This window comes from Aedes albopictus, chromosome 3 (assembly GCF_035046485.1).
Source record: "Aedes albopictus strain Foshan chromosome 3, AalbF5, whole genome shotgun sequence".
NCBI lineage: Eukaryota > Metazoa > Arthropoda > Insecta > Diptera > Culicidae > Aedes > Aedes albopictus.
This window is the reverse complement of record NC_085138.1, coordinates 437,792,536-437,819,717: the sequence shown is the minus strand read 5'-3', so window position 1 is coordinate 437,819,717 and position 27,182 is coordinate 437,792,536. Positions and strand designations below refer to the sequence as shown.

Here is a 27,182-nt window from a genome sequence, read left to right as displayed (position 1 = left end):
CACTGTAAAAATAAAAAATACAAAAACAATTAGATGTAATGTAAAACACCATACCGTGAATTGTAAATAAGATTTTTACAATATATTATACAGGTTGTTAAGTATCGTAACAATATAAAAAAATATTTTTCTCCATATATATTTTTTTGCAAAACCATACATTTTATTGTTAATGAATTGTTCAAAATACTGATACGTGGGTTTAAATATACCGTACATTGTATGGTACATGAATGGTTTCAAACAATAAAATGTACCGTAAATAAATTGTTTTTAATTGTAATTTCACTACTGGTTATACATTTAATTAAATGGTTTTGGAATGGTTTTCTTTTGTTATGTTGTATTGTTTTACATTACATAAACCATATATTGTAATATTATCTTGCCATTTTCCTCCTGTTAATGGCATCTTAGGCTTATTAGATTTATTAGAATGCGCTTTGGGAATTCTACAGAGCGTTTTGGATAACCTTTCATATATAGGATCGCCCACGTCTAAGTCTGAGTAGTCTCTGATTGCATTAACAGTTGAAGCTTAGGCTCCCATGCCCCACCAGCCAGATAACCGGGTTTTGCAAACTTAGCATTATTTGTGGCAACACTTTGAGCGGCATGATGGAACTATGCCGAGCGCGCTAAGTGTTATTAGACCACTAATGTAGTTGCATGAAGTGGGTGACGAGGTACATAAGTATCATTACAGCGTGCTTAACTGTTATTGCAATATTGAGGCACCAGTTTGACTAAAGTTTGAAATACATAACAACTCATGAGATAACTGTCAAGTTCGATTCAAATATAAGTTAGGTTGAAAAGCGAACCCGCAGACGAACCTATATTAAAAGTCATTTCAGTGTTCAGTCCAGTCCATATGTTAAAGATGGCTCTACGTCAAAGATAAAGTTTGTCAATCGCATTTGATTCGATTGTGGTCGAAGGCAAGTTCACATGAGAGAAGAGGAGAAAACTCCCCTAAATGCAAATACAGCAAGAATAGTGTTGAATTCATCCACTGATTTACGGTAATCTGACCTGCATCTTTCCGGGTTGGCCTACATTCGTATTTCTCTCGTCGCACTCTACACACCTAGCCTGCCATATCTCTTGGACCCCTGCTTGGACCTGCAGTTCTTAGGACATCTGGTTTACCACTGATTTAAACATGTTATTGACTTCAAATTGATGATTCAACTTATTCACTTTTTTTCTCTTTGCTTTCCTTTGCATCAAAAAAGTCACAAACATCAACAAAACAAAGCACGGAAAAAATCTTAAACTGAATAAATCTGGTGTTTGATTTGAATAGGACGCAATCAGTGAAGTACTAGATTGAAAGTAGTGAGCTGAATTTTTGTATGGTGAGATGACCAGTTCTCCATTTCTGCAATGAAATGGTGCAAACAGCGTGGGTTATATGGTTTCTTGCCTAATTTGATGCTGTTTGAGCAAAAGTTTGGGGAACTGTGTTGTTGAAGTTGCAAGAAATAAATAATACAACAACACGGTTACCCAAACTTTTGCTCAAACAGCATCAAATTAGGCAAGAAATCATATAACCCACGCTGTTTGCACCATTTTATTGCAGAAATGGAGAACTGAGCATCTCACCATACAAAAATCCAGCTCACTACTTTCAATCTAGTACTTCACTGATTGCTTCCTATAGGTCGAATCTGCATATATTGTGCGTTTAGCACTAAATTGATTTCCGAAAAAACTTCATTGACTTCCGCTGCCTTTCCTATGCGTTAAACATAACGTCGGAAGTAGTGCGCTGTACAGTAAATCCGGTTTTCTATACAGCGCACTACTTCCGAAGTTATGTTTAACGCATAGGAAAGGCAGCGGAAGTCAATGAAGTTTTTTCGGAAATCAATTTAGTGCTTAACGCACAATAGGAATCACAGCAAACATACGACCTATTCAAATCGAACACCAGAAATAATTACAAATTCACGGAAAAATAATGTTTCGGAAAAGCGAATGGTTCAAACGTAAGAAAAACAATATAATATATTGTTACATAAAAATCCAATGTAAATGTATAGTATAGCGAGCCATATCATTACAATACACTTTATTGTAGCTGGTACACTGTATGGTGCAGGAATGGTTTTCACTATACATTCTATGGTTAGTTTTTATCCGGGTTTCCCGATGAAAACAAATCCTATCCCGCCTGCATGCTTGAAAGAGAGAGGTGAATAAACGTCAGCAAGCTCTATGATATAATAGGCCTTTTCAGTTGACAGGTCTGTGTATGCTACTGTTTACAATTGTCGAACAAAGGTGCAAACGCTAAACTGTCATTTTCATAGGAGAACTGTTAAAGGCCACCAAAATCAGCTGATTTTAAACGTCTTCTGATTCATATAGTTCATTTTGAGCTGGCTTCAACAAACTGAATGCGATGAAATTTTGAACATTTATGACTAATATAATGAGCTATTAAAAACTTTTGACTAAACCTTGGACCCTTCATCATCGTTTCAAAATTCGAGATGGTAAATATAGTTCATTTAAATTCGCTCTAGTTGACTTGAATTTTGAAGGAAAGTTATCAAATGGCTGGCATTAAAGTGAAAAAGTGATGAGATATGTATGAAAAATAGATAAATTCACTAACAAACCATACACTGAAAGGAGCCTTGCAGTAATGACAAGCATAAAAATGTTTTTAAATTTACCATGGCAAAACATGATCATCGACCCACCAACGCTTTTTGTGTGCGTTTTGTTTCTTCTCACATCAACCGGTTCGATAGCTGAGTGGTAGCGTGCGAGCCTGGTGATGTCAAGGTTCTTGGTTCGAATCCGGCTGCCAACAGAAACTTTTTTTAATTGAAAATCGAGCCCATGGTAAAATTGAAAACATAATTCTGTTGAATTAAAACGAAACACAGTCTGCACAAATTTAGTGGCGTTGTGCATTTAAATTGACCCTCAGAATAGTAATTTTCACCGCAAGCCACCGTTCAGTGTAGAATAAATGAAATCGCAATAAATGAAAATAATAATTTCAAACTAAGTCAAACGTTTTTCAAAGTTCATTATATTAGTCATAAATTATAATCATAAATTATATAAGTTATTGAATCCGGAGATAGGTATAACAACTCAAAGTTGGCTATCGGATAATAATTGTACTTTTTTCTGGAATCTCTCTTACTTCGTGTTGAATAGCTTGATGTTTTCCAAATTTGGACCACTGTGATACACAACTAGTTGATGAACTTAGGTATTATTCGTTGCAAGAAAATAGAGAGCGAAAATGATACAAAATCGCTAATAGACCTCCGCTCGTACGTTTAATCGTTCTGGGGCCTGTAGCATAATGAAAATTTTACTAATAATATTAGTCTTGTAGCTTGTAACTTATAATTTTCTGTTGCATAAAAATACTACAAGTACAAGTTACAAGTCCAATACTACAAGTCGGATGGACTAATATTATTAGTAGAATTTACAAGTATAAACAAGCATAAACAAACTACAAGTATAAAATATTAGCTATGACTTGTACTTTTGATTACAAGTCTCAAAGGTCTTGTAAAATAATTTACAAGTTAGATTTAAAGTATTGCAGAAGTCATATTTAGTTTTGAATATATCGATTTACCGTTTTGATGAACTCAAAAGATATTATTTATCTAACATGTCAACCTTAATTCCAGTTTTCGACGATTAAATTTGGCAGTATGTATTCGAAACTCATTGAAGAGAAAATTGCGTTGATGTACACTTTGTATCCAAAATATAATTTCTGCTGAGTCTCTCAAGTTCTCCAAAGTTTCTACAATACCCATCTTTGATTGGAGGTTCTTGGTAAAGTTATGGTTATTATGGTCACTGCATAAGCACAGGTAAAGTTGCAGATGCGAAATAAATTTGAATCAATTGCTTGTATTGCGCATCATTAAGCTAATCAAGAGCTACAATATACATACACTAACTCGAATCGAGTTGCGACATATAAAAGTAGGTAAAAGCTCAATTTTTGCAGATCACTTGGGATTTTAACAAGAAGCATAATCAGGAGCATAATACATGTTGCTAAATCTTTATGCATTGTTTTTCAACCATTACTATTAAATCTTTGGGACATTTTACTAAAAATCTAGGTACTTGCAGTGCCATACTTTCTAAAAAAATATTTCGTCAGAGCGGCCGAAAATTATCCAAACAGCATATGCTTTTCTTCATCTATCGTATAAAGAATGCAAAACTTCGGAATAAATGAAGCTATTTCCGGATGTTACGCGGAAAATGCAGAATATAAACAAACATCAACTGCCATTTCAAATTAATAGTGAACTGTCGGATGAATTTTGACAGGTAAATGAACCAAAACAACTTGTATTTTCATGGTCACTAATATTACAAGTGCTAATTGACTAATATTGACGATCTTGCGCCAAATGCGACGCACAGGCAAACATAATTGTCCCACCACAAAATATGCACACCGGTTTCAGCATACATTGGTTGATGTCGCCGCTACAGTTTTCCAGTAACGGAGCGTTATTTTGGGGTGGTGTTTCGACTAATCGGTTTGTTTATGCACTGTTTCCTTTGTTGTTGGATGTGTGAACATTGTGCTGTCAAAGATTGAACATTTGCACGATCGTCGCGAAATCCTTGCAAAGCTCAATAATATTAGTGGAAAATTGAGCCTTTATGCAACACAAATTATTAGCACTTGTAATATTAGTACTTGTAACTTTGTAACAGTACCATGAATTAATTGAAATAAAAGTTGTACAGACCACCAGAGATAAATGAATTGCTATTGAATCTCCGACGAACCGACGTGACAGCTAGAACAAATAAATTCAAATTTGTTGTCCCCGACGCCATGATGAAAAATAGCCGAACACTGTCGCCACCTCTATAACGATTCGCGATGATTTGATAGCTTCACCACAAACCCCCGTGTGTTCATATAGGAACTGGTTCGCGTCTGTGTTGTTTTGACAGAAGCGTTCGCGTGCTTCGCTGGCCGACCGTTAAATTTAGGGGGGACAGTTTTGAAACACCAGTGTCACGTCGGTTCGTCGGTGATTGAATTACCCCTTAAAATCAGTGTTTGAATTTGAGTAACTGAGTAGCGTAGAACTCACTGAGCTCCCTTGCCACACACCGCAGACCACAAACTAAATGAGTTCCTGAGAGATCTCTGGCGCCAAATTAGAAACCTTTAGCCAAGCGACCATGTGATGATCTACGGGCATCGACCTGTCCAAGTTCTTTTCAAGTATCGTTGACCCGACCTGCCTTTGAATATCTTCGGGTGGGCAATGAATTGGAAGCTCGGATCAACTTTGGGGAAAGGGGATGCTTTCCCCCGACAATTCAGGATTTTGGTGTGCGTGAAGGCGAATTTTAGTTCTTCGCGAAATTAACTTCGTTAATTTCACGTAATATCCGGGGACGAATATTTTTAGAACTCGCGCTTTATCTGAGGACCTTGAGACTTTACTCGATCACTTCGTTCAGGTCCGCGGAAGAGTCGAGAACGGTCCGAGCAGTAATTCGCGCCGTGGTGTGTTCAAGAATGTGAACTTAGTAAAGTGTGAAAGTGCTTCAAGATTTGCTAATTTAGATTATCCCATTTAATTTCCCTCTACATAGTTAGTTTTAGCTAGGCAGATAGTGCATAGTGCTATTTTGGCGGTTTTCTGGTGCGAGTGTAGACTTGCGGATAAAGCGGTAAGGCATATGTGCATAGTAGTATCACGTGCGGTGTTCAATACCCGGCATTGGTGTCTTTTTGTTAGATTTGTGGCAAGTTGCGGAAGCCCGGCACACCACCACCCCCCGTTTTAAGAACGACCGTTTTCGTCCCGCCTTCCTGCTACGAAGACGTGTACCCGGCGGTACACGTGGCCGGAGAGGGCAGCGTACGTTTTTCCCGCGCCCTAGGCAGGGCAGTAGCAACGGGTCCGGCTTTGAGCCGGCCAGCGTCAATTCCGAAAGTGTCCCGAGTGGAAACCAGCGATCAAAAAGTTTTTCTATCGGATTCGATCCGGCGACGACCAGCGTGGCAAGCACGACCGAGTCCACTACACCACCGGCGGTGACGATCGTCGGTGCGACGGCCGTACCCCGTCGAGAAGACCACAGATCCCCGTGGGAGGCGCCGTTTGAGAACGGCCACACCAGCGAAGTCGAGTAGGAGATTCCCACCAGGAGTCAACGGGAGAGCGCGTTTTGCACGCGCGCAGAATTGCACCGTAGCCGCAAATGCCCCCACGTAGATAGACAGCGTCCAAACCGTAAGTAGCATGCATGCTCTCTTTTTCCCATGCGCATGGTGAGATCTTGCCCCTAGCCTTAGCCAATCTAGCTAGCGTGGCCGCTGCAAATTAGCCTCTACCGTTAGCCATACGCGTAAGCGCCCGGCAGTAGGCTGCAGCATAAAATTTGACTTGCCCCTTGGCAAATGAACACCGCACCGCACATTTTTTGAGTACCGCACAAATGAACTTGAGCTAGTGAGTGAGAGGGAAATGAAGTAGAATGGACTTATCCACCGATGAACCGAATTCATCGTGGTTCGAGAATTTTGACACTAGAGCGGGGCCGTTCCAATCAGAATTGGACGATTCTGATTGGAACAGACCCCGCTCTAGTGTCAAAATTCTCGGACCGCGATGAATTCGGTTCATCGGTGGATAAGTCCATAGGCCTAGAATAAGTACACATGAATTCGATGTCGATAATGTAGGAGTTAAAGACACTATATGCAAAGACACGAAATCAGTAACAAATTTTGAAAACGACGTATAATCAATGCTACACCATTGATTATACGTCGTTTTCAAAATTTGTTACTGAAATGTTCCAATTGGAATTCCAAATTTGCTGTCAATGTCATTCCAATCGAGCAGGAGACCTGTCAAACGCGCTTTAAAAGCATTGCTCGACAGCATCATCGTCATCACGCGACAATCATCATCAATAGCAACAATCATCAGATTTCGTGTCTTTAGCATACAGTGTCTTTAGTAGGAGTGTAAATATAGATCAGATGCTGAATTGCCCGAATAAAAAATACAGTAGAAAAACCAAATGTGGTATTGTAACAGTACTATTTAGAACCATATTGTTACAATAAACACCACTGTAAAAATAAAAAATACAAAAACAATAAGATGTAATGTAGACAACTGTATGGTGAATTGTAAATAAGATTTTTACAATATACTATACGGGTTGTTAAGTATCGTAACAATATAAAAAAATATTTTTCTCCATATATATTTTTTTACAAAACCATACATTTTATTGTAAATGAATTGTTTGAAATACTGATACGTGGGCTTTAATATACCGTACATAGTATGGTACACGTATGGTTTCAAACAATAAAATGTACCGTAAATATATTGTTTTTAATTGTAATTTCACTACAGGTTATAAATTTAATTATGGTTTTGGGAATGGTTCTCTTTTGTTATGTTGTATTGTTTTACATTAGATAAACCATATAATGTTATATTATTTCGTCATGTTCCTTCGATAATGGCAGTTCTAGCCAAACTAACCTAAACTCGTCTAAGTCTGAGTAGCCTCTGATTGCATTAACAGTTGAAGCTTAGGCTCCCATGTCCCACCAGCCAGATAACTGGGTTTTGCAAACTAAGCATTATTTGTGGCAACACTTTGAGAGGCATGATGGAACTACCCGGATAAAAACTAACCATAGGGTATTTGGTGAAAACCATTCCTGTACCATACAGTGTACCAGCTACAATATAGTGTATTGTAATGGAATGGTTCGCTAAAAGCTTTGCACATTGGTAGCTACTATACATTTACATCCGATCTTTATGTAACAATATATTATACTGTTTTTCTTACGTTTGAACCATTCACTATTCCGAAACAATCTTTTTCCGTGCATTTTTAATTATTAATTCAGTTTATGATTTTTTCCGTGCATTGTTTTGTTGATGTTCGTGACATTTTTGTTGCAAAGGAAATGAAAGAGAAAAAAGTGAATAAGTTGAAACATCTATTTAAAGTCAATAAAATGTTTAAATAAAGTGGTAAACCAGGTGTTCTAAGGACTGCATATCCAAGAGATATGGTGGGCTAGGTATGTAGAGTGCGATGAGAGGAATACGAATGTAGGTCAACCCGGAAAGACGCAGTCCAGATTACCGTAAATCAGTGGATGAGTTCAACAGTATTCTTTCTCTTCTTCTCTCATGTGAAATTGCCTTGTACAACAACCGAATTAAATGCGATTTATCTTTGACATTTTTAACATAAGGACTGGACACTGAAAAGACTGCTGATATAAGTTCGTCTTCGCTTTTTAACCTAACTTATAGTTGAATCGAACTTGACAGTTTTCTCATGAGTTGTTATGTACATATTTCGTAGTTCAGTCAAACTGGAGCCTCAATATTGCAATAACGGTTAAGCACGCTGTAATGATACTTATGTACCTCGTCACCCACTTCATGCAACTACATTAGTTGTCTAATAACACTTAGCGCGCTAGGCATACCCGGATAAAAAATACAATAGAAAAACATAGGATTCTAATGTTACAGAACCATTGAAAACAATATTGTGCGTTTAGCACTAAATTGATTTCCGAAAAAACTTCATTGACTTCCGCTGCCTTTCCTATGCGTTTAACATAACGTCGGAAGTAGTGCGCTGTACAGTAAATCTGATTTTCTATACAGCGCACTACTTCCGACGATATGTTTAACGCATAGGAAAGGCAGCGGAAGTCAATGAAGTTTTTTCGGAAATCAATTTAGTGCTAAACGCACAATACTCTCACAATAGAATTCAATGTTAAAATAACAATAGAAAAACAATTGAATCAAATGTTTCCAACAATAGAATCAAATGTGAATGAGCATTTCACATTGAATTGTATAGGTTGTTAAGTATCGTAACAATACAAAAAAAGACTTTTTTCCATACAACTTTTTTCGCAAAACAGAAAATTCTAATGTTAATGAAATGTTGTTAATGCCGATACATGGAATGGAATATACGGTAGATTTTTATGTATTTGTATTGTTTTGAACAGTTAAATATGCCAAGAACATTGTGGTTTGAACTATGATTTTACCAGAGAAAATAGGTAGAGAAGCGAAGAGTGAACAGCCGTCTGAATGGCAACACTTTTTCTGTTTTGATTTCATTACTAGGATGCTGGCAACTGCCGAAAAACAGATTAATCCACCTATCGAGAGTAGCGTCTTTCTCGTGTACTGCAATAGAAAATTATTTATGCAGTTGATTTATTAACAAGAAATCATCTAAATTGTATTCCAAAAAGGATCAATGTTCATCAATTTAAGGAATCATTGTTATTTACAATAAAATCATTGATATTTGAAAATATTGTTAAAAAAATGTTTCAAATGATCGCAATACTTATCTTGAATTATGTGGCAATCGTTAAGGTTTGTTGATTTTGTCCGATAGGATACCAGTTTGACGGTTCGATAAGGTATTTTTGGCTTCACACTCTTCGCTTCTCTACCTATTTTCTCTGGATTTTACATTGAATTCAATGGTTTAGGAATGGTGTTCTATTGTGATACAGAAGATTCTTATGTTTTCGAATTGTTGCAAACAGTGTAATGTACGGTAAACGTATTGTTTTGACCAGTGATTTTTTTACTGGTTCCACATTTGATTCAATTGTTTTGGAACTGTTTTCTAATGTGAAGCAAAACATACTGTTTGTACTGTTTTTACATTGAATCCAATGGTTTGAGTATTGTTTTCTATTGTGATACAGAAGATTCTTATGTTTTCGAATTGTTTCAAACAGTGAAATGCACGGTAAACGTATTGTTTTGAGTAGTGATTTTATTGCTGGTTCCACATTTGATTCAATGGTTTGAGAATTGTTTTCTACTGTAATACAGAAGATTCTTATGTTTTTAAATTGTTCTCAACAGTGAAATGTACGGTAAGCATATTGGTTTGAGCTGTGACTTTATTATTGGCTCCACGTTAGATTTTATTGTTTTGGAAATGTTTTCTATTGAGATACAGCACATACTGTGTTCAACTATTTTTACGTCGAATCCAATGGTTTGGAAATTGTTTTCTATTGTGAAACTGAAAATTCTAACTTTAACTTCTAAGTTTTACTTTAGAAAAAAATATAAACTGCTTGAACAAATCCTGATTGAAACGGAACTGAACTACCATTATGCATTTGGACTAGAAGCTTGTATATTTTAAGCTACATTTCAAAAACACAGATCGATCGATTAATTATCAAATATTTGGATCACTCATGTTGTAAATCGAGTAATGTTTAACTGCATTGATGGTTGAAGCTTGAGCTCCCATACCCCACAGCCAGATAACTGGGTTAAGCAGACTAAGCATTATATGTGGCAACACTATAAGCGGCATGATGGAGCCGTGCCGAAGCGCGCTAAGTGTTATTAGACCACTAATGTAGTTGCATGAAGTGGGTGATGAGGTACAAAAGTAACATTACAGCGTGCTTAACCATTGTTGTAGCACTTAAAATACTCGATATACTACAACTTGAACCTATACTTGAAGATCGTTCGAAGCGTTAAAATGCAAGATATTGCATAGATTAAGTTCGTTCAATGTTGACTTTATACACAAGCTTCAATGTAATTTGAATAGTTCTTCAAATATTCGAATTGCTCATTTTATTGTTCAATAAACGTCTAACTGCATTATTGGTTGAAGCTTGGGCTCCCATGTCCCACCAGCCAGATAACTGGGTTTAGCAAACTAAGCATTATATGTGGCAACACTATAAGCGGCATGATGGAACCGTGCCGAAGCGCGCTAAGTGTTATTAGACCACTAATGTAGTTGCATTCAGTGGGTGATGAGGTACAAAAGTAACATTACAGCGTGCTTAACCATTATTGCAGCATTTATAGTTGATGAACAGTTTGCGGAATACAGCATGCAATTGCATCGAATTTGATAGTTAATCCATGGGATAACTATAAAATTTGACTCAAGCGCACGTATGTGTTCCACGCTTAAAGAGCGATCCTATATTAGAAGACGTTGCAAAGCGACCAAATGCAAAAGATGGTTCTAATCCCGTTTCTAATTCAGTAACAAGTATCATACTTGGTTTCACCAAACGAGTCCGATGAAATTGTAATTTAAATTTAAAGAGCTTAATTGAAACGTTTGATACAATGAATGTAATGCTTCGGCTGATATCCTACTCACCGCATCGACCTTCTATGTGCGAAAAGTTGATAAAAGTAAATTGTAAAAATGTTGTATGGCGATGACGAATAGTGTCTAAAACAATCTAATCTAAAGAAAGTTCCTCAAGCGCAATACTCAAGAAAAATATGTTTCCGAAAATATTCCGAATAAAATGAATTATTTCCCGCCGACGTAAATAATTTGGCTATGACGCTGTCCTAATTACTCTCAGTGGCCATCTCAGATCCCTCTCAAGAGTCGACGTAGTTTTTGGAGAGGGTCCTATTAACAATTAACTATACATACTTACAGTCAAGCCAGCCTTCCCTCGTCGAAATTCATCCTTAAGATGCTGAATAGAGGCAGCTAGAAACTCCTCAACTTTAATCCTAGGATTTCTACTATAGGATTCCAATAATCGTCGTAACCCCGTCCCTATCAAGTTAACCTAATGCCTTTCTCGATTTCGAGGCATATTTCGGTACACTCCTCCGTTAATATCTGTGCGTCCGAAGCGACGCGACGTCCTTCCACAAGACCTGCTTCTCTTCCTCCAGAACCATATGCGCCTCGATGCCTCCGTGTCAAGGTGAAAATCCGCAAAATCCGCTAAGCGAGCTCAACCTCACCTTTCTGGCTGAAGCGGCACCGGTTTTGCTTGTTGAACACGAAAACGCCCTGCTGCTGCTGCTGGTTGTAACGATGGCGGGAGTGGGGTGTTGGAAAGCCTCGACATGACGGCCGGATGTCTCCCAGAACTGAGGAGATACAATGATGTCCGTGATATAATTTTATGTTGTAGTTTATTTAAAAATAAATTTCGCTTTACTTACTGATTTTGGTCGGATTTTGGTAACTAATTGCAAAAATCGAGCTGCAAAAAAAACATCACCGTTCGGCACTTTGTTTTTGTGTTGATTATATGTACACACCAAAAAAATATTGCACAAAAATGTGTACAATTTACTCATTTCCAGTTAAAATAAAAATATCCCAAAACTGATTTTTTTCAGCTGTCCTTTTAGGCAGTATCCATTTATTACGTAACGCTAAAATCTACAGTTTAAGACCCCCCATCTCCCCTTTGTAACGATTTTCGTATGAAAATTCTATTTTTTTTTTTAATATGAGCCGTAACGCTTGGCCATACCGTAGTTAGTCTATGGCCGTACTTCCCTCTACCCTAAAAGCGTTGCGTAATTTGTGGACGGCACAGTAAAGGAGAAAATCCAAAATTGCTAAAACCGCTAAAAACAATGGTGAAATGATATAAAACAATAGAATCTGATGTTAATCTATTGTTTGCCAATAGAAAATACTGTAACAATGGAATCTAATGTTAATCTATTGTAACGAATCAAATTTAAACAAGTATTCCACAGTGCATACACAATAGAATTCATTGTTAACATAAGAATCTAATGGTTTTCTACAGTTTTTCCAATAGACTCAATGGTTCGTTTTTATACGGGAAGTTTTCAAGTGACCTGCAGTGATTAGCTGGATGCAACTGCTCGCTGGAAACGTTAAGGCAGCAGTGCAGCAGTCACCAACCGTCGTAACAAGAGCCGGGAGAAGGTCTACACTACAGTTGAGTTTTTTGTGCTTATAAATGCCGGATTTCGTTCCCCAATGTCTCGCCCAAAACTTCAAAATACTTTGCAAGTGGCATTTAATTCGAAAGTAACTGGATCATGCAACCGCAGGGGCTTTTGTTTTGAGGTTCCGCTCGTGGTCGGTGGTGGTAGATGCAAAGTGGTAAATCCATTTTTTGTACCAAAAATGCCAAACAACGGCATTGAAAATCAGACAACAATGCAGACTAACGTGATGGCCACTTATTTCAACCGTTAAATACTAAATATAGTGAAAAAAAAGTTAAAAACATTATTTTTGTCGCTGAAATTTTGGTAAATCCTATTATTAAATATTATTCAAATATTATTAAACGTATCATTATTATATGTTCAATGATACTCGAACAATTCAAGAGCAAATTTTCAATTCGTCCTAAGTAACATTTTGATTTTATCGAGAAAATCGATATCAAAGTTTTGGTTTTTATTTTCAATTCCTATTTAACAACCAAGACGAAATCAATATAATAAATACTCGCAAACGACATTAGATAAAAGCATTTATTGCTTCTCAATGCGAAATATGGATAAAGTTCAAAGAAACATTAGTTTTTTGCATTAAAACAATTCTACGTCGTTTAGTGTCGGAAAACATAAATAGGACATTTGGTTAAGTCCTTCTGAAACATCTCGGTTACTTTCGTCGGGTGCGTTACGTCGCGTTACGCGAATTTATGTTGCTTTCGTCGGTGTGTTTACGTCATGTTGCCAGCTGTCATGTTGGTTAAGTCATGTTACTTACGTCGTTGTGGTGATTGATGTTGGCACTTAAGTCAAACGAATTCGTCTTGCAAAAACAGGTATTTTCTCAGGTTTTAAAGGACGATTACAATAAATAATGATTATTTTCTTTTTTAACAGCTGTTTCCCATGCAAGTATAGCGCCACAGGCAAATTTAGTAGCAGCCAGGACCTGGATTAGGAGCGGAGATTGCCCATATCGATGGGGGCCCGAGCAAAGCCCAAGTTTGATTCGATTGCTCCATACCCGTGCCCAGCAGCAGGAGCAGCGCTATCTTTTTTCATACGGGAACCGATTTTCTTAGAAACCCCACGTATTTTTGGCGACCCTCACAAACAGCAGCGGTTTCGACAACAAGCACCAAAGAACGACGGACACGAACAGACGGAAGCCTTCGTTGCGAAATTGTACCTAAATGATCGATGCATCGGCGTTTATTAAGAATGCTCAGCTGCAGGTAAGATTTGGGTTGATTTTGATAGTGATTCAGGGGATCTTACGGTTTGTTTTGATCTTGATTCTAGGACGTCGTCGAGCATTGTTATACCTGTTGTATTTGAACCACCCTGCTACTCAATGTAATGGACCACCCTAACAAGAACAATAAATCAGTATGCTTCAGACTGTCAACACCAAACCACGTTCTTTAGAAAACATGGTGTCAGAAGTGAGATTTTTTGTCGGAAAATCGCGTGAAATTCGGTCTTTCTGCGTAAATGCCCCGTAATTTAGTACGATTTAGCTAGTTCGATAGGTCGTCGCGAACGGGTAACGTTGGTCGGTTCGAAGTTCCGGCCAAAAGACATTTTTTGTTTTCGCGGTGTTGACATAACCTCGAAATGTCAAATATTCCGATTCCGGCACCTCTGAGATTGGACGGTGACAACGAAGAAGCCATTGGCATCTTCAAACTCCAATGGAAGTACTATGCCTTGGCCACGGAGCTGGCCACGAAACCGGCAGCACAACAAGTGGCAACGCTGATGGCCGTCATTGGAGCGGATGCGGTGATGATGATTGACGAGCTTCCACTGACTACGGCCCAAAAGGCATCACCGGATGCAATCTTGGAAGAGGTGCGAAAGCATCTGGTGCCGCAGAGAGATGTTCGAGTGGAACGAGCAGAGTTCAACACGATTTGTCAACAAGAAGGCGAAAAAATTGAAGATTTTGTGAAGAGGATGAAAAGAAAAGTGAAGAAGTGTGGCTATAGTGACGCTCAGCAGGAAGAAGTTTTGAAGGATCGGATGATCGCTGGCATCGAGAGCCATCAGATGCGGAAAGAGCTCTTGAAAGCCGGGAATATATCGGTAGCGGACATGGTGAAGAGGGTGAAGGATCATCAGGAGATCGAAGAGCTGGCCAAGAAATACGAAAGAATGGCACCGAACAGGGAGGAATCGAGAAATACGTTCAAGGTGACTGCTACGAAGAAGATGGAAAAGCAATGTCGGTATTGCGGTGGAGACCATGTGCCGGAGAAGATGAAATGTCCGGCCTTCGGAAAGAAGTGCCTCGAATGTGGGAGGAAGAATCATTTCAAGATTGTTTGCTGGAGGAAGAACAAAAAGAAGCAGGCCAAACGATATGTTCGCCGAGTCGAGGACAGTTCGGGGGAATCCGAGAATTCCGACACCGAAGAATGCGAATTCGTGGACATCGCTAAAATCGATGACTGCAAAGATGCTGGCAAGATAATGGTCCAACTGAAAGTCGTCGTGGGGCAGAAGAAAACCACACCATTCGAAATACAAGTTGACACCGGTGCAAGGGTTAACGTAGTGTGCCAGAGAGACTTGGAACGACTGATGCCAGGTCACAGTTTGAGCCACACGAAAATCAAACTGAGATGCTATTCCGGTAAAATCATTACGCCAATGGGGCAGATTGACTTGCTGATCAAGCTGAAGAACGGCACGAAGCAATTGACGTTCATTGTGGTGAAGAAAGATCGACCACCACTGTTGTCGTCACAGTCAGCAATGGATCTAGGCATCATCCAGGTACATGACATGTACAGCCTCAGCACGCTTCAGCAAGAATGCGATAAGATCTTGAGTAAGTACAAAGACGTGTTTGAGGGTGATGGTAAATTCGATGGAAAATTCAAAATCGAAATTGATAATTCTATTACAGCGGTACAGCAAAAGCCCCGGCGTATTCCTCTGGCATACCTTCCAGAGCTCAAGGCCAAAATTGAGGAACTAGAGAAGAAGGAAATAGTAGAACCGGTTAACAGACACATGGACTGGCTGTGCAACTTGGTGCTGGTTAAAAAAGGAAGCAAACTACGTCTTTGTTTGGATCCAACGGAGCTAAATCGAGCGGTCAAAAGGGCCAACCATCAAATACCGACTATAGAAGAGATGCTACCGGATTTTGCGAAGGCTAAGATCTTCACAGTATTGGACGCCAAAAACGGGTTCTGGCATCTGGAGTTGGACGAACCAAGCGCGGATTTGACGGCATTTTGGACACCGATGGGCGTGTATCGCTGGAAGCGGATGCCGTTTGGAATATCGTCGGCACCCGAAGTATATCAGAAAGCTCAGCAGCAGGTCATCGCGGGTCTCCGTGGAGTACGTTGTATTGCTGACGATGTCATTGTGTTCGGATGCGGTGACACCATAGAAGAGGCGATGTTGGACCACAACCGGAATTTGGAGGCAGCAATGCAGAGGTTCCGGGAGCGACGATTGAAGCTAAACCGATCGAAGGCAAGAGTGGCGCTATCGTCGGTGCCGTTCTTTGGTCACATTTTGACAGACAAAGGAGTGAAACCGGATCCGAGCAAGATTTCCGCTGTTTTGAATATTCCAGAACCGTCAGACAAGAAGCAGTTGATGACATTCCTAGGATTGATAACATACCTGGGGCGCTTCATGCCCATGCTAGCAGATGTGAGTGCTCCGTTGAGAAGATTGACACGAGAAGACGTCGATTTTGAATGGGACAAAGAAGCAGCGGATGCCTTTGCGCAAATCAAGCGTTTGGTCACGCAAACGCCCATACTTCGGTATTACGATCCATCCGAGCCCCTGACGATTCAGTGTGATGCAAGTCAACTCGGTGTTGGATGTGTCCTGCTGCAAGGCGGTAGGCCGATTGCATATGCGTCAAGGACACTGACTAAAACGGAAAAGAACTATGCGTCAATCGAACGTGAATGTCTGGCCATCGTATTTGCGTGCAAACGGCATGACCAGTATGTTGCAGGACGAAAACTTTTGATCGAGACGGACCACAAACCGTTAGAGGACATCTTCAGGAAGCCGATTACCGAAGCACCTTTGAGACTGCAAAAAATGAGGATGACTTTGCAGAGGTACGACATCGACGTACGCTACAGGAAAGGAAAAGAGATGTATATTGCTGACCTGATGTCCAGGACCGCCACAGAGAGGCAAGCCACGGTGTGTCTGGTAGAACAAATTTATTACAAAAAAATGGGCATCGCTAATTTTTACGCTACGTGAAAGTTGACGCTACCAGCTTTCATTCAAGCCCAACATCGAAATATTCCATCGGGGGAACTTTTTCATACAAAAATTGGGTATGTTTGTTAAGTAGAAATAGGGATTAATTTGGAACCGTGCATTTTGTATGGGGAAAAAACAGTATTCTGAAAAAGTTGTTCGGGATCCCTCGGTGGATTTTTTTGGGGAACACGTTAAATGAAAGCTAGAAGTCCATATTTTCGAAAAACGGCGGATTTGGCGATGCCTAATTTTTTGTGATAAACCTTCACCATTTGCACGCCGTGAAGCAAGTGGTTCCGATGCGGATGTTATACACGTGGAAAAAGTGGATGCTGCTTTAAGCGAAATAGCCAGCGTGAATGTAGTCGAACTAATCAACGTTTCTGACGACAGATTCGAGGAAATAGCTACCGAAACCAGAAAGGACCAAACCCTGTGCAACCTGATGAGAGTCTTAATCGAAGGCTGGCCAGAAAGAAAAGAAGAGTTGCGTGACGAATTACTACCCTATAGAACGTTCCAGAACGACCTCACAACGTTTCGAGGAGTGATCTTCAAAGGAGACCGCATTTTGGTACCAAAAAGCCTCCGGAAGAAGTACATTGAAAAGCTGCATGTTGCGCACCTGGGAATTGACTACACGTTGCGGGCTGCTCGAGAGTCTTTGTTCTGGCCAGGCATGGCGGATCAAATCTGCAATTACGTGCGCAACTGCGAGATTTGTATGGAATTCAGTTCCAGCCAGTGCCGGCCCCCAATGATGACACACCAGATACCGGAGTACCCATTTCAGCGAGTGAACATTGACTTGGGCGAGATCAAACAAGGTGGTGAGAAAGTTGTTATGATGGTTACGGCAGATAGCTTTTCGGACTTCATCGAAGTAGATTTCATCAACGACACCAAAACGAAAACCATCGTCGCGGCTTGCAAGCGCAATTTTGCAAGACATGGTACGCCGCAAGTGGTAGTTACTGACAATGGGCCGCAGTTCGACAACGAAGAGTGGAGCAGGTTTGCGAAGGATTGGAGTTTTGCGCATGTGACATCATCCCCATATCACGCTCAAGGAAATGGCAAGGCTGAATCAGCGGTCAAATCCATGAAGCAATTGTTCAAGAAGTGTGGCAAAAGCGGGGCGGATTTTTGGCAAGCACTGCAGCAGCATCGCAACACACCGAATGCGATCGGGGCCAGTCCTAATCAACGAATTTTCTCGAGAAGCACACGTGGGGCAGTACCAATGATCACGAACAAGCTACAACCGCAGCAAGCTTCACGCGTTGAGGAACGGATTGCACACAAGAGAAAGGTAGTCAAGGCAAGCTACGACAAAAGGGTTAAGGAGCTTCCAGATTTGCGGGTCGGTGAAAATGTTATCATTCAGCGAAGACCTGACGCTACTAAGCAGTGGGAACAAGCAACGCTAGTGAGAAAATTCCCAGACCAATCTTGCGAAGTACAAACGAAGGATGGCGGAGTTTACAGAAGAAGTGCAGTTCACGTTAAACCGGGATGCAGCAACAAGCCTAATACTACACTTAACGAGGATCCAGTAAAGCAACCAAGTGTAACGGATCGCCAGAGTGATGATCATCGGTCCCAGGAAGTCCCAGTTGAGGATCGAAGGAAGATGGTATTCGAGAGACGTGATTACAAGACCGTTAGCGGCAGGCCTAGCGGTGCATCCGTTCCAGAGGGCCAGTCACAAACGGCAGATTTCGAGAAACAACAGGGTATCGACGAACAACGAGAACTAACAGCGATTCCTGAAACTCGACCTAGGAGGGAGGTCAGAAAACCATCAAAGTTTGCAGATTACAAAATGTAACTTTTTATATTTCTTATAAAATGTAATACCTTTAATATTAGCTTTAAGAAAAGGGGGGATGTTGTATTTGAACCACCCTGCTACTCAATGTAATGGACCACCCTAACAAGAACAATAAATCAGTATGCTTCAGACTGTCAACACCAAACCACGTTCTTTAGAAAACAATACCGTGTAGGGCGGTGGATAAAAAACGATCAACAATCTTCAGGTGCGGGAACCGGTTTTGGATGTACTGGTCAAGGTGGATTTAAAATCAAACAACAGGAGGCAGAAGATGAGAATTCTGTTATAGAATGCGAAAAAGAAATGTCTGAGGATGCTGAGCAGAGCAAGAGAAGGGAGAGGAAGATAATGATCATGACGATGAAGGCGGATTACTACGCCGTACAATTAGGAGATAAAATGCGATTACATCACAGATCTACTGGAGAAAACGCCCTCCCCCACAGTTTGTATTACGACGGATTTCGCCATGCAGAACGTGCATCAGGATTGAGCTCCACATAGCCGCCCTAGATGGCCGTGTTATCAAACACGCCCGCACGTGCATTCTCCGGTATTACGCCTACTTGAAACCTACCTCCGTTTGTACGAAACGGTTCTACCCGAACTGTGGCAACAACACCCTGAAGAAGGTGGTCGTCAGTCTAAAAACCGATGGCCAGCAGGTGATCCACATCAACACTCGCATCAACACAAGGCGCCCCCTCACGGCCCGGTATAAGAACCGGCCAGTCACCGCGGGATGTGGACTCGTGGTCGGCCGTGCTGCGAGGGAATTCCAACCTGGCAACCCGAATCAGTGGATGAAGAATTACGAATATGATAACGGGGAGGAGGTCGGCGAAAAATTGAATAAAATATCATTTCAAACTGAAAAAATATGAGTTTTTAACTGTTAGAAACTAAATTTTAGAAATCCCGCCATGACGAAGAGAAAAAACTGACCAAAATACATAAATTCCCCTACATTTTGTTCAACTGCTGGCGCTATTGTAGAACTCTCGCTAAACCATCATGCTTATTAATGGTTTGTTTTAGAATTAACGTGTTCTAATGGAGAAAAATAGCCATATAGCTGTAATTCTTCCTTTCTGTAAAGTAAAGATATAACGAAGCCAAATATTGAATTATTAAGTGGCGATTTCTTCACCCAGATTTAAGCGTTAAACCAGGTTTAACTGTATGGATAAGCCTGGCTTACCGGTTAAGTCGAGGTGAAGAAATCGACCCAAAGACCACAAAATTTAATTTGAAAATCCAAAAGACGGTAAGAGCTGAGAAGTTGATCGATTACTTACCCACTAGTGGTGAACAATCGATCCGCTTTTAAGTGCAAGCCGTGGCTCTCCAGATATGTGCTCTTAAAAATTTCGTGTTTTGGCTTCATATTTTTTTCATCGTAAGAGAGATAAATATTGAATTATGAAAGCAAATTCCTATGGAAGTGATTGTATGGCGAATCGACTAAGCCTTAGTCGATAAGGAAAAAACAGTCATTGCTTTGTATACATATTGTGATAGGATGAGAAAGTTCTTCAACAAGATTCCTGAGTACACAGGGTGGTCTGGTTAACATCAATCCTTAGGTTCAATTAACTTGAAGTTCGGTGAGCTATACATAAACTTATACTTATTCCTGTTTTACTAGAAACTGATAGAAAACAGGATGAAGTAGATGCGCGACCACGTCCAGTTGCGTGGGTACGACAAATGTATGAAATCATATAAACTTAATAGCAATTCTTATGCTACCTTCAAGCACAAATGCGATAAAAATCATCGTCACGCAATCATAATCGCCCAATGCTAATTATGCTGCGGAACGCAAACATACTGAGTAGATGGCGATAGTGAGCAAACGTCAAACAGTAGCAAAAGCGACAGGAGCGGGCGATTTGCGAACTACAGAATATTTGAATAATCCGTTAAAAAGGGAAACGATGGGAAGTAAGTAGAGTGAGACGTCTGTTTGTCTGTGTACAAAGTTTCACGCTGATCGGTTCCATACGGGTCAGACAGACAGACAGAAATTCATTTTTATATACCTATGATAAATGTTTATCCAATTCCTTCAGGGTCAAGATAAGGTATTCGCAAAAAAATCTCATAGCCTTGAAACTATCACCACCCGCAACCTCCTCCAGAACCCCAATAATACTTGGGATGCTAACACCACAGCACAGAGAAACAGACGTCACAATCTCATCGCTTCCCATCGATCACCTTTCTAACGTTACGTCTGTTTCTCTGTGACCACAGTATGTTAAAACCCCTTCTTGGATGTGCACTAAGGTGTTATAAAGGTGATATGTTTTACTAAAGAACATCACATTTCAAAAATTAAAATGAAACACTTGCACTTTATTGCCGTCAAATACCGTGATTCTGACCGGGGTACATGTTCAGCACTCTTATCGTTTATATAATATATGTCACAATATCCTTCAGCCTAATTTATATAATAGGGGTATTCACCAAACAGATTAAATTGCTGCGTAAGCCATGATTTTCTGCTTATTTGAAATGTTTCATGATTTTGCGAATGAAATAATCGAAGATTGCCTTGGTGATCGCGACGTTTAATCAGTTTAATCAGTTTACGCTGTTAAGTGAATCCCCCTAATGGTCAAAATTACTTCATTCCTAATTCTGACCCTATTCCTGATGCAGCCTTATGAACTGTATATGTGCCATCTGATGGTGCTCCGGATGTACTCAAAGTACGATTCAAGTGTCTCCTTGCCGCCTCCCTTGGCACAGTCCACCTCCAGGACGTGCTTGGCTCGATAGGCAGCTCTTACCAGGGCTGCTTCGTTTACTAGGTGTACACCGGGGCGTTGAATACGTCAGACACGCAGAATAGATTTGTTGGCCGATGCTCCACCGTTGGCCATAATACGAGTGTTCTCACTGAAGCTAAAAGCCACTTCGGCGGCGAATGCCTTTCGGGTCAGCATCTGGCTCTTGACCAGCGCCCAAATCTCATCGCTTGTGGAGATCTGAACTTTAGCACTTCCTTGGCCAGCTCCGTCTCGATCAGATTGCAGAACTTGTTCCACCGAAGGGATCGTTTCACACCATAATGCGTACCGTTTTCTCCCAGCTACCGTCTGCTTCCTCCATCTCTTCGCACTGCTCTCCGCGACCAGTACAGGGAAACGGAATGCTATGTCGGTCCACTGACGGTCACCACCGCTCAGGTCACCTCCCTGCACCACCAACCGATCTTGCACCATGTCCAAAGCCTTGACCCACATCACCGGTTGGACGTAGAATCTGCGGTAAGCGAGGAAAACGTTCATTGAAATTCGGTCTTAAATTGTGGTCATGATCGTCAGCACTTACCTATTTTTGGCAGTTCCGGCATTGACGACAACGCTGGTGCTTCCAACTGTTTGATTAGAATTTAGAGATTATGAGAATAATCAAAAATTGATCAATAATTCTAAATTATTCTGAGTATTTTACTTTCGTCGTAAACACTTTCGAATTGTGTTTACATGATTTTGTTACTTAGGTCGTTTTGACAGCGCACTTACGTCAGTTGTGTGTTACGTGCGTTACATAAGTCATTGTACCGACAAAGCGACACATATGAAAAGTGCTCACTATGTTACTTAAGTCAGTTTGATTTTTTCTATTTCAAAAGTTTTTAACTATTGTTGAATTGTGATTTGGCTACACAGCATAAAGCAGTGTATAAGGTATTGAAATACGCAAAAACCTCATTTTTGTTTATTTTGTTACTTAGGACGAATTGAAAATTTGCTCTTGAATTCTGAATTGTTGAAATTTTTCAACCCGTATCATATTATCATAAAACGATTACTTCTTGTATAGTTATTATTGCACCAATGGAAATCGTATAATATGAACGATGCCATTAATAGTATTTTTCTATGCGGGTTTATCGTTCTGTTCGGTATCGATGGGTAAAGCTGCACGCTAGTTTGAAAATACCCATTAATGGGTATTTTAGTACCCATTTCGAACTAAAGTGGCTTAACCCATTTAATGGGTAAATGCCGTTTACCCATTATTGGGTATTCGCACCGAACTTCATATAATGGGTATTTCTTACTCTTGATTTTTGTACAAGAAATGGGTAAAAATGCCCCATTATTTCAAGAACGGTTTTGCAGTTTGAGGTTAGGTTTATTCCTCAATTTATTCAATGGTTTATTGTAATAAAATTAGAAAAATAACGATGAATTCAATGATTTTCAGTAAAATAATAATGTATTTCCGTCTATTGCATTATCATATTATTTTTTCCGGATCGAAAGGTATCTTCCAAGAACCACTCATTGATTCCAGCAAATCCAAACTTCTCGCGAGGAACTTAGCCATCTGCAATTGAAAACGTATTTTGTTGGAAACTTTTCACAAAAAAAAAATCGCGGATGCTACTTACGGTTTGAAAAGTAATTATTAAAATGTTTCCTGCTCCTTTTTGGTACGTATTATCCAGCATATTATTCACTTTTATATATTTGTTTTCAATCGACGAAACCAAAAACGAAAAGTTAAACAATGGCGGACTTAAATTTTCATAACTGACATGCGTATTATTTATCCATTATTATAGTCGGAGGCGAAACTTCATAATGGGGCTAAAATACCCATTATTTGTTTTCATAAAAATACCCATCTTTTGACAACTCAGTACTGAATCAAAAAATGGGTACGAGGAACCCATTTAATGGGTATTTTCAAACTAGCGTGATGAGCAAAGGTTTCACGATATAGGCCTTTTCATGTGACAGATCCGTGCATGCATTTGTTTACAAAGCTTGAACAATTACATCAGCTGCTAACAAGAACGTGTCATCTTCATAGAAGAACTGTCAAACGCCCGAACAATCAGCTGATTTAAGACGTCAAATGAAAAGGCCCATCGCATATGACAGCCCAATGTTTTGATTTTCGACGAAAACTTCCAAGGATTGGAACTGTTGCAACCGAAAAAGAATGTCGGTCGTTTATTTGGGAGATTTCTCCTGATATTTTCGATTTATGCGTGGAACTCGGTGTGGAGCATCATTAGAAGAATGATTGAATTGGTAGGTATGGTGAAAACCGGGCGCAAACGTTTCTGAGCAGCAGCGAGTAGACATGCCAGGGAGCTCATAATGTTATGCTGCTTCCGATGCGATGCGGAAACTTCGTCAGAACGAGCATTTTCAATCGCTGTTATAATATAGGTATGACGAAAACCCATGCGAAAATCTCACTGAAAACAGTTTTAGGCAGCGCGCGGCACCAGCAATTAAATGAGCAGCAGATACCTATGCTGGAATGGTTTTTCTGCACTCAGCGAAGTAAACTACCGAAATTCATCAAAATACCTTATGAAATTTAGCCATAACTGTAAAGTATGGATGCCATAAGAATACTTTATGAATATTGAACATTCTTATTATGACCTAATTACATAAGATGAACTTATGAAAAGAGCAGAAAAATCACAAAATGATGCAGACTGGAATCGATCCATGAACGTCGAGATCACTGAGCTTGTGCCCAACCCACGCGGCTATCGACGCTTGAGAACACCAACGCCGAAAACACCAACACGATTTACCGTACTGGCGGAGGTATACGAGCACTTGCGCTCAAAAATTTTCGCGCTACGCATAATACCGGCCAGAGTGGATGCGCGACGCGACGCGGCACGGAAATTTGCATGCAAAGGAATAACAATCAATAATAAGCAGCTGTCAAATCGGATGGGAAATCCGCGCCGAGTCGCGTGACGCGTCCACTCTGGGCGTACCCTTACAGTAAAAATTTGAGAATATTTGATGCCCTTTTCGAAAAGTTACAGCTAGTAGAACATTTTTCGCAAAGTGAAAATTTTACCTGTTCCCAGGCCCGGATTTAAGGGGGGCGCAATGTGTGCAAGTGCCCCGGGCCCCCGGCTAGGGGGGGGGGATAGCTACTTTCATACAGTACGTTTTGTAATGTTGCCATCGAGATGTAGGAATTCCAGTTCGAAGGGTGCGATTATATCTGGGTAATAGATTAGGAACACCAACGCTATCAGTGTGACGCTTTTCAGTGACGATGTTCAGCAATTAGAAAAATAAGAGGTTGAATATGCTAGAAATAGATTCAGTCATGTTAATTGAAACATTTGTAGAAACAATTATAGATTGTATTATTATTATATATCTATAACAATTATAGATTGATTGACAATTATAGAATTATAAAAACATTATAGAAACATTTGAAAAAATATGATTAAGGGTGACCGTTTCAAATCATATTTTATCATAATGAAAAGGAGATGTGCTAGTTGAGTAGCCAATCATTTATTAAAATAGGTACATAATTAATTGTGTTGTCAATAAAGACGGTTGCCACCCACAAGTTTAAAGATCCCTCACAAAACCTTTAGTTCTTTTATTAGGTTTTATAACGATCATCGAAATCCTTTCGAATCCAACCGAATTGAAATAATTTCTTTCGTCAATGTCACTTTTCCACGTGAAAATATATCCCGTTTCATCATTTTGCGAGCAGTAGGTGTCCAAAGTAGGACCCCGTTAAATGTGGCAATATTTACTACAACTATTCTGAAAACTTAAAAGAAATTAACGCACAACGAAAACAAATAATCATTTATTGATTCTCAAACAGTGCCGCTTTGTTTCCTCCGAAGCGAATTCACTCGCGATGACCCATGCCTTGCTGCCCACGCCAAAAATAATCTGACTTACATTTATTTCTCGCTGATAAATCACCAAATGGTTTTCCGCCTTCAACGTATGACAAGGTTTCCACTTAACGATTGCTCCGTCTCTGGGAATGATGTAGTACAGATTGTCCCACAGGTCCAACTTCAGTCCTTTACCACGACCCAGCAATCGGCCGAGATAGGTTACACTAGTTTTCAAAATCATCTTTTGCACTCCTTCCTCGGGGAACGAAAGCTGGCGAATGGTTTTCACTGGCAGCTGAAACAAACGGCCAGTTAGACTGTCCGAGATGTACAGATGGTTCTGGTTGATGGCAATCTCTGACAGCGAAATTGGGCTGATTGGAGATAGGTCTTTTCTCCTGGGGGTAAATGTTAAAATTAAAGAAGGATTTTTTCTAGAATCACAAACAATGTACTCAAACTTCAGCTTCCCAAAGGTCTGCTTTGACAGCGAAAACAGCAGTAGATAATCGGTATCAAGCATGGTCACAAACGCCCGAGTATCTCCGTCAGATGCTTTAATTGGGTCGACCACTACCGAGTGGAATGTGTTACTCGATGTGCTGAACTCATATTGAATCTCCTTACTGCCCACTAAAATTAAACTTCGAATCACCAGTTTTGGGCTGCACAGTCCTTCGTCGTCACCGCGATCCAAAATCCACAACCGTGCACCGGAATCGATATCCGTGGAGATCACATGGATCAACTGATCGCAACACTCGCGGAGTACATTGGGTTCATGGTCACATAAAACGCGAGGTCGGGTACCGATTTTGTTCTCAGGCCACGATGCCTCAACCAGACTAGCGTTGGGGCCATCGATTGTTAGGAAGGCGCGCGATTTGTAGAGTGACACGTGTATGATGGTAAACTCGTGGATGCCTAAGGGCGAGAGGTCCCAACCGGAACCGAAACTGACTGAGTGAAATAGGATACAAATTAATGCATTCAATGGAATCATGACACTACTACGGTAGAATACAGTGTCGCCATTGGGGTGCACCGGGTGACTAAAGTGTAGCGACAAACTTTGGATGCATCTTTCTACGAAAGACAAAACATTGCTGAGCTGCGCAGTTCCAATTACTGATGTGTTTGTCTACACTTGTAAAGACCCTGACTGAGGGCAGGTTACATATGTTGTTCATTCATTGGGTTCTGCTAGGCCAGTGGTCACCAAATTGTTAACCGTGACCTCATGTTTAAACTAGATAATTTATATTTTGTTTCATATTTTTTAGTTTGTTGTTCATTGTGTGGTTAATTTTGATTAGAACTTTATATGAAAGGTTTGTGTTTCTCACTTCATCAAATTTGTAAACATAGGTCAATGTTTTTTATTAATAAATAATATGTAGTCGTATTACGGTATTACCGTATTACCGTTGTGATGTAAATAAAAATGCTGACAAGCAAATTCTAGAAGAAAAACTGTTGGTTTTTTACTTTTTTCTGCGCGAATGCTTAGAGTATAATAGAAATAGAATAGTGTATAGATTATTCAGTTTGAATTTATTCAGCTTTAAACAAAGCAATTTTAACGTCCACGATCCTTTTTTTTCATCGACTG

General features: G+C 40.0%; 1 protein-coding gene and 2 long non-coding RNA genes across 3 annotated transcripts; 1 reads left to right on the top strand and 2 right to left on the bottom strand.

Moving 5' to 3' along the window:
- Positions 1-9,832: 9,832 nt before the first annotated feature.
- On the bottom strand, positions 9,833-12,679 carry LOC134289880 (uncharacterized). Its single transcript, XR_009998729.1, has 2 exons — positions 12,042-12,679; positions 9,833-11,966 (listed from the first exon to the last, which is right to left on the bottom strand). It is a non-coding gene; the product is annotated as an uncharacterized LOC134289880 (long non-coding RNA).
- A 517-nt stretch (positions 12,680-13,196) lies between these two features.
- On the top strand, positions 13,197-14,135 carry LOC115268039 (uncharacterized). The gene is made up of 3 exons (XR_003898122.2): positions 13,197-13,645; positions 13,707-14,044; positions 14,112-14,135. It is a non-coding gene; the product is annotated as an uncharacterized LOC115268039 (long non-coding RNA).
- Positions 14,136-25,515: 11,380 nt separating this feature from the next.
- Positions 25,516-26,876, bottom strand: LOC109425892 (uncharacterized). The gene is made up of 2 exons (XM_019701271.3): positions 26,026-26,876; positions 25,516-25,968 (listed from the first exon to the last, which is right to left on the bottom strand). Exons 1-2 carry the CDS (start codon positions 26,571-26,573, stop codon positions 25,527-25,529), a joined length of 990 nt encoding a protein of 329 aa, XP_019556816.2. The 5' UTR covers positions 26,574-26,876; the 3' UTR covers positions 25,516-25,526.
- Positions 26,877-27,182: the final 306 nt, after the last annotated feature.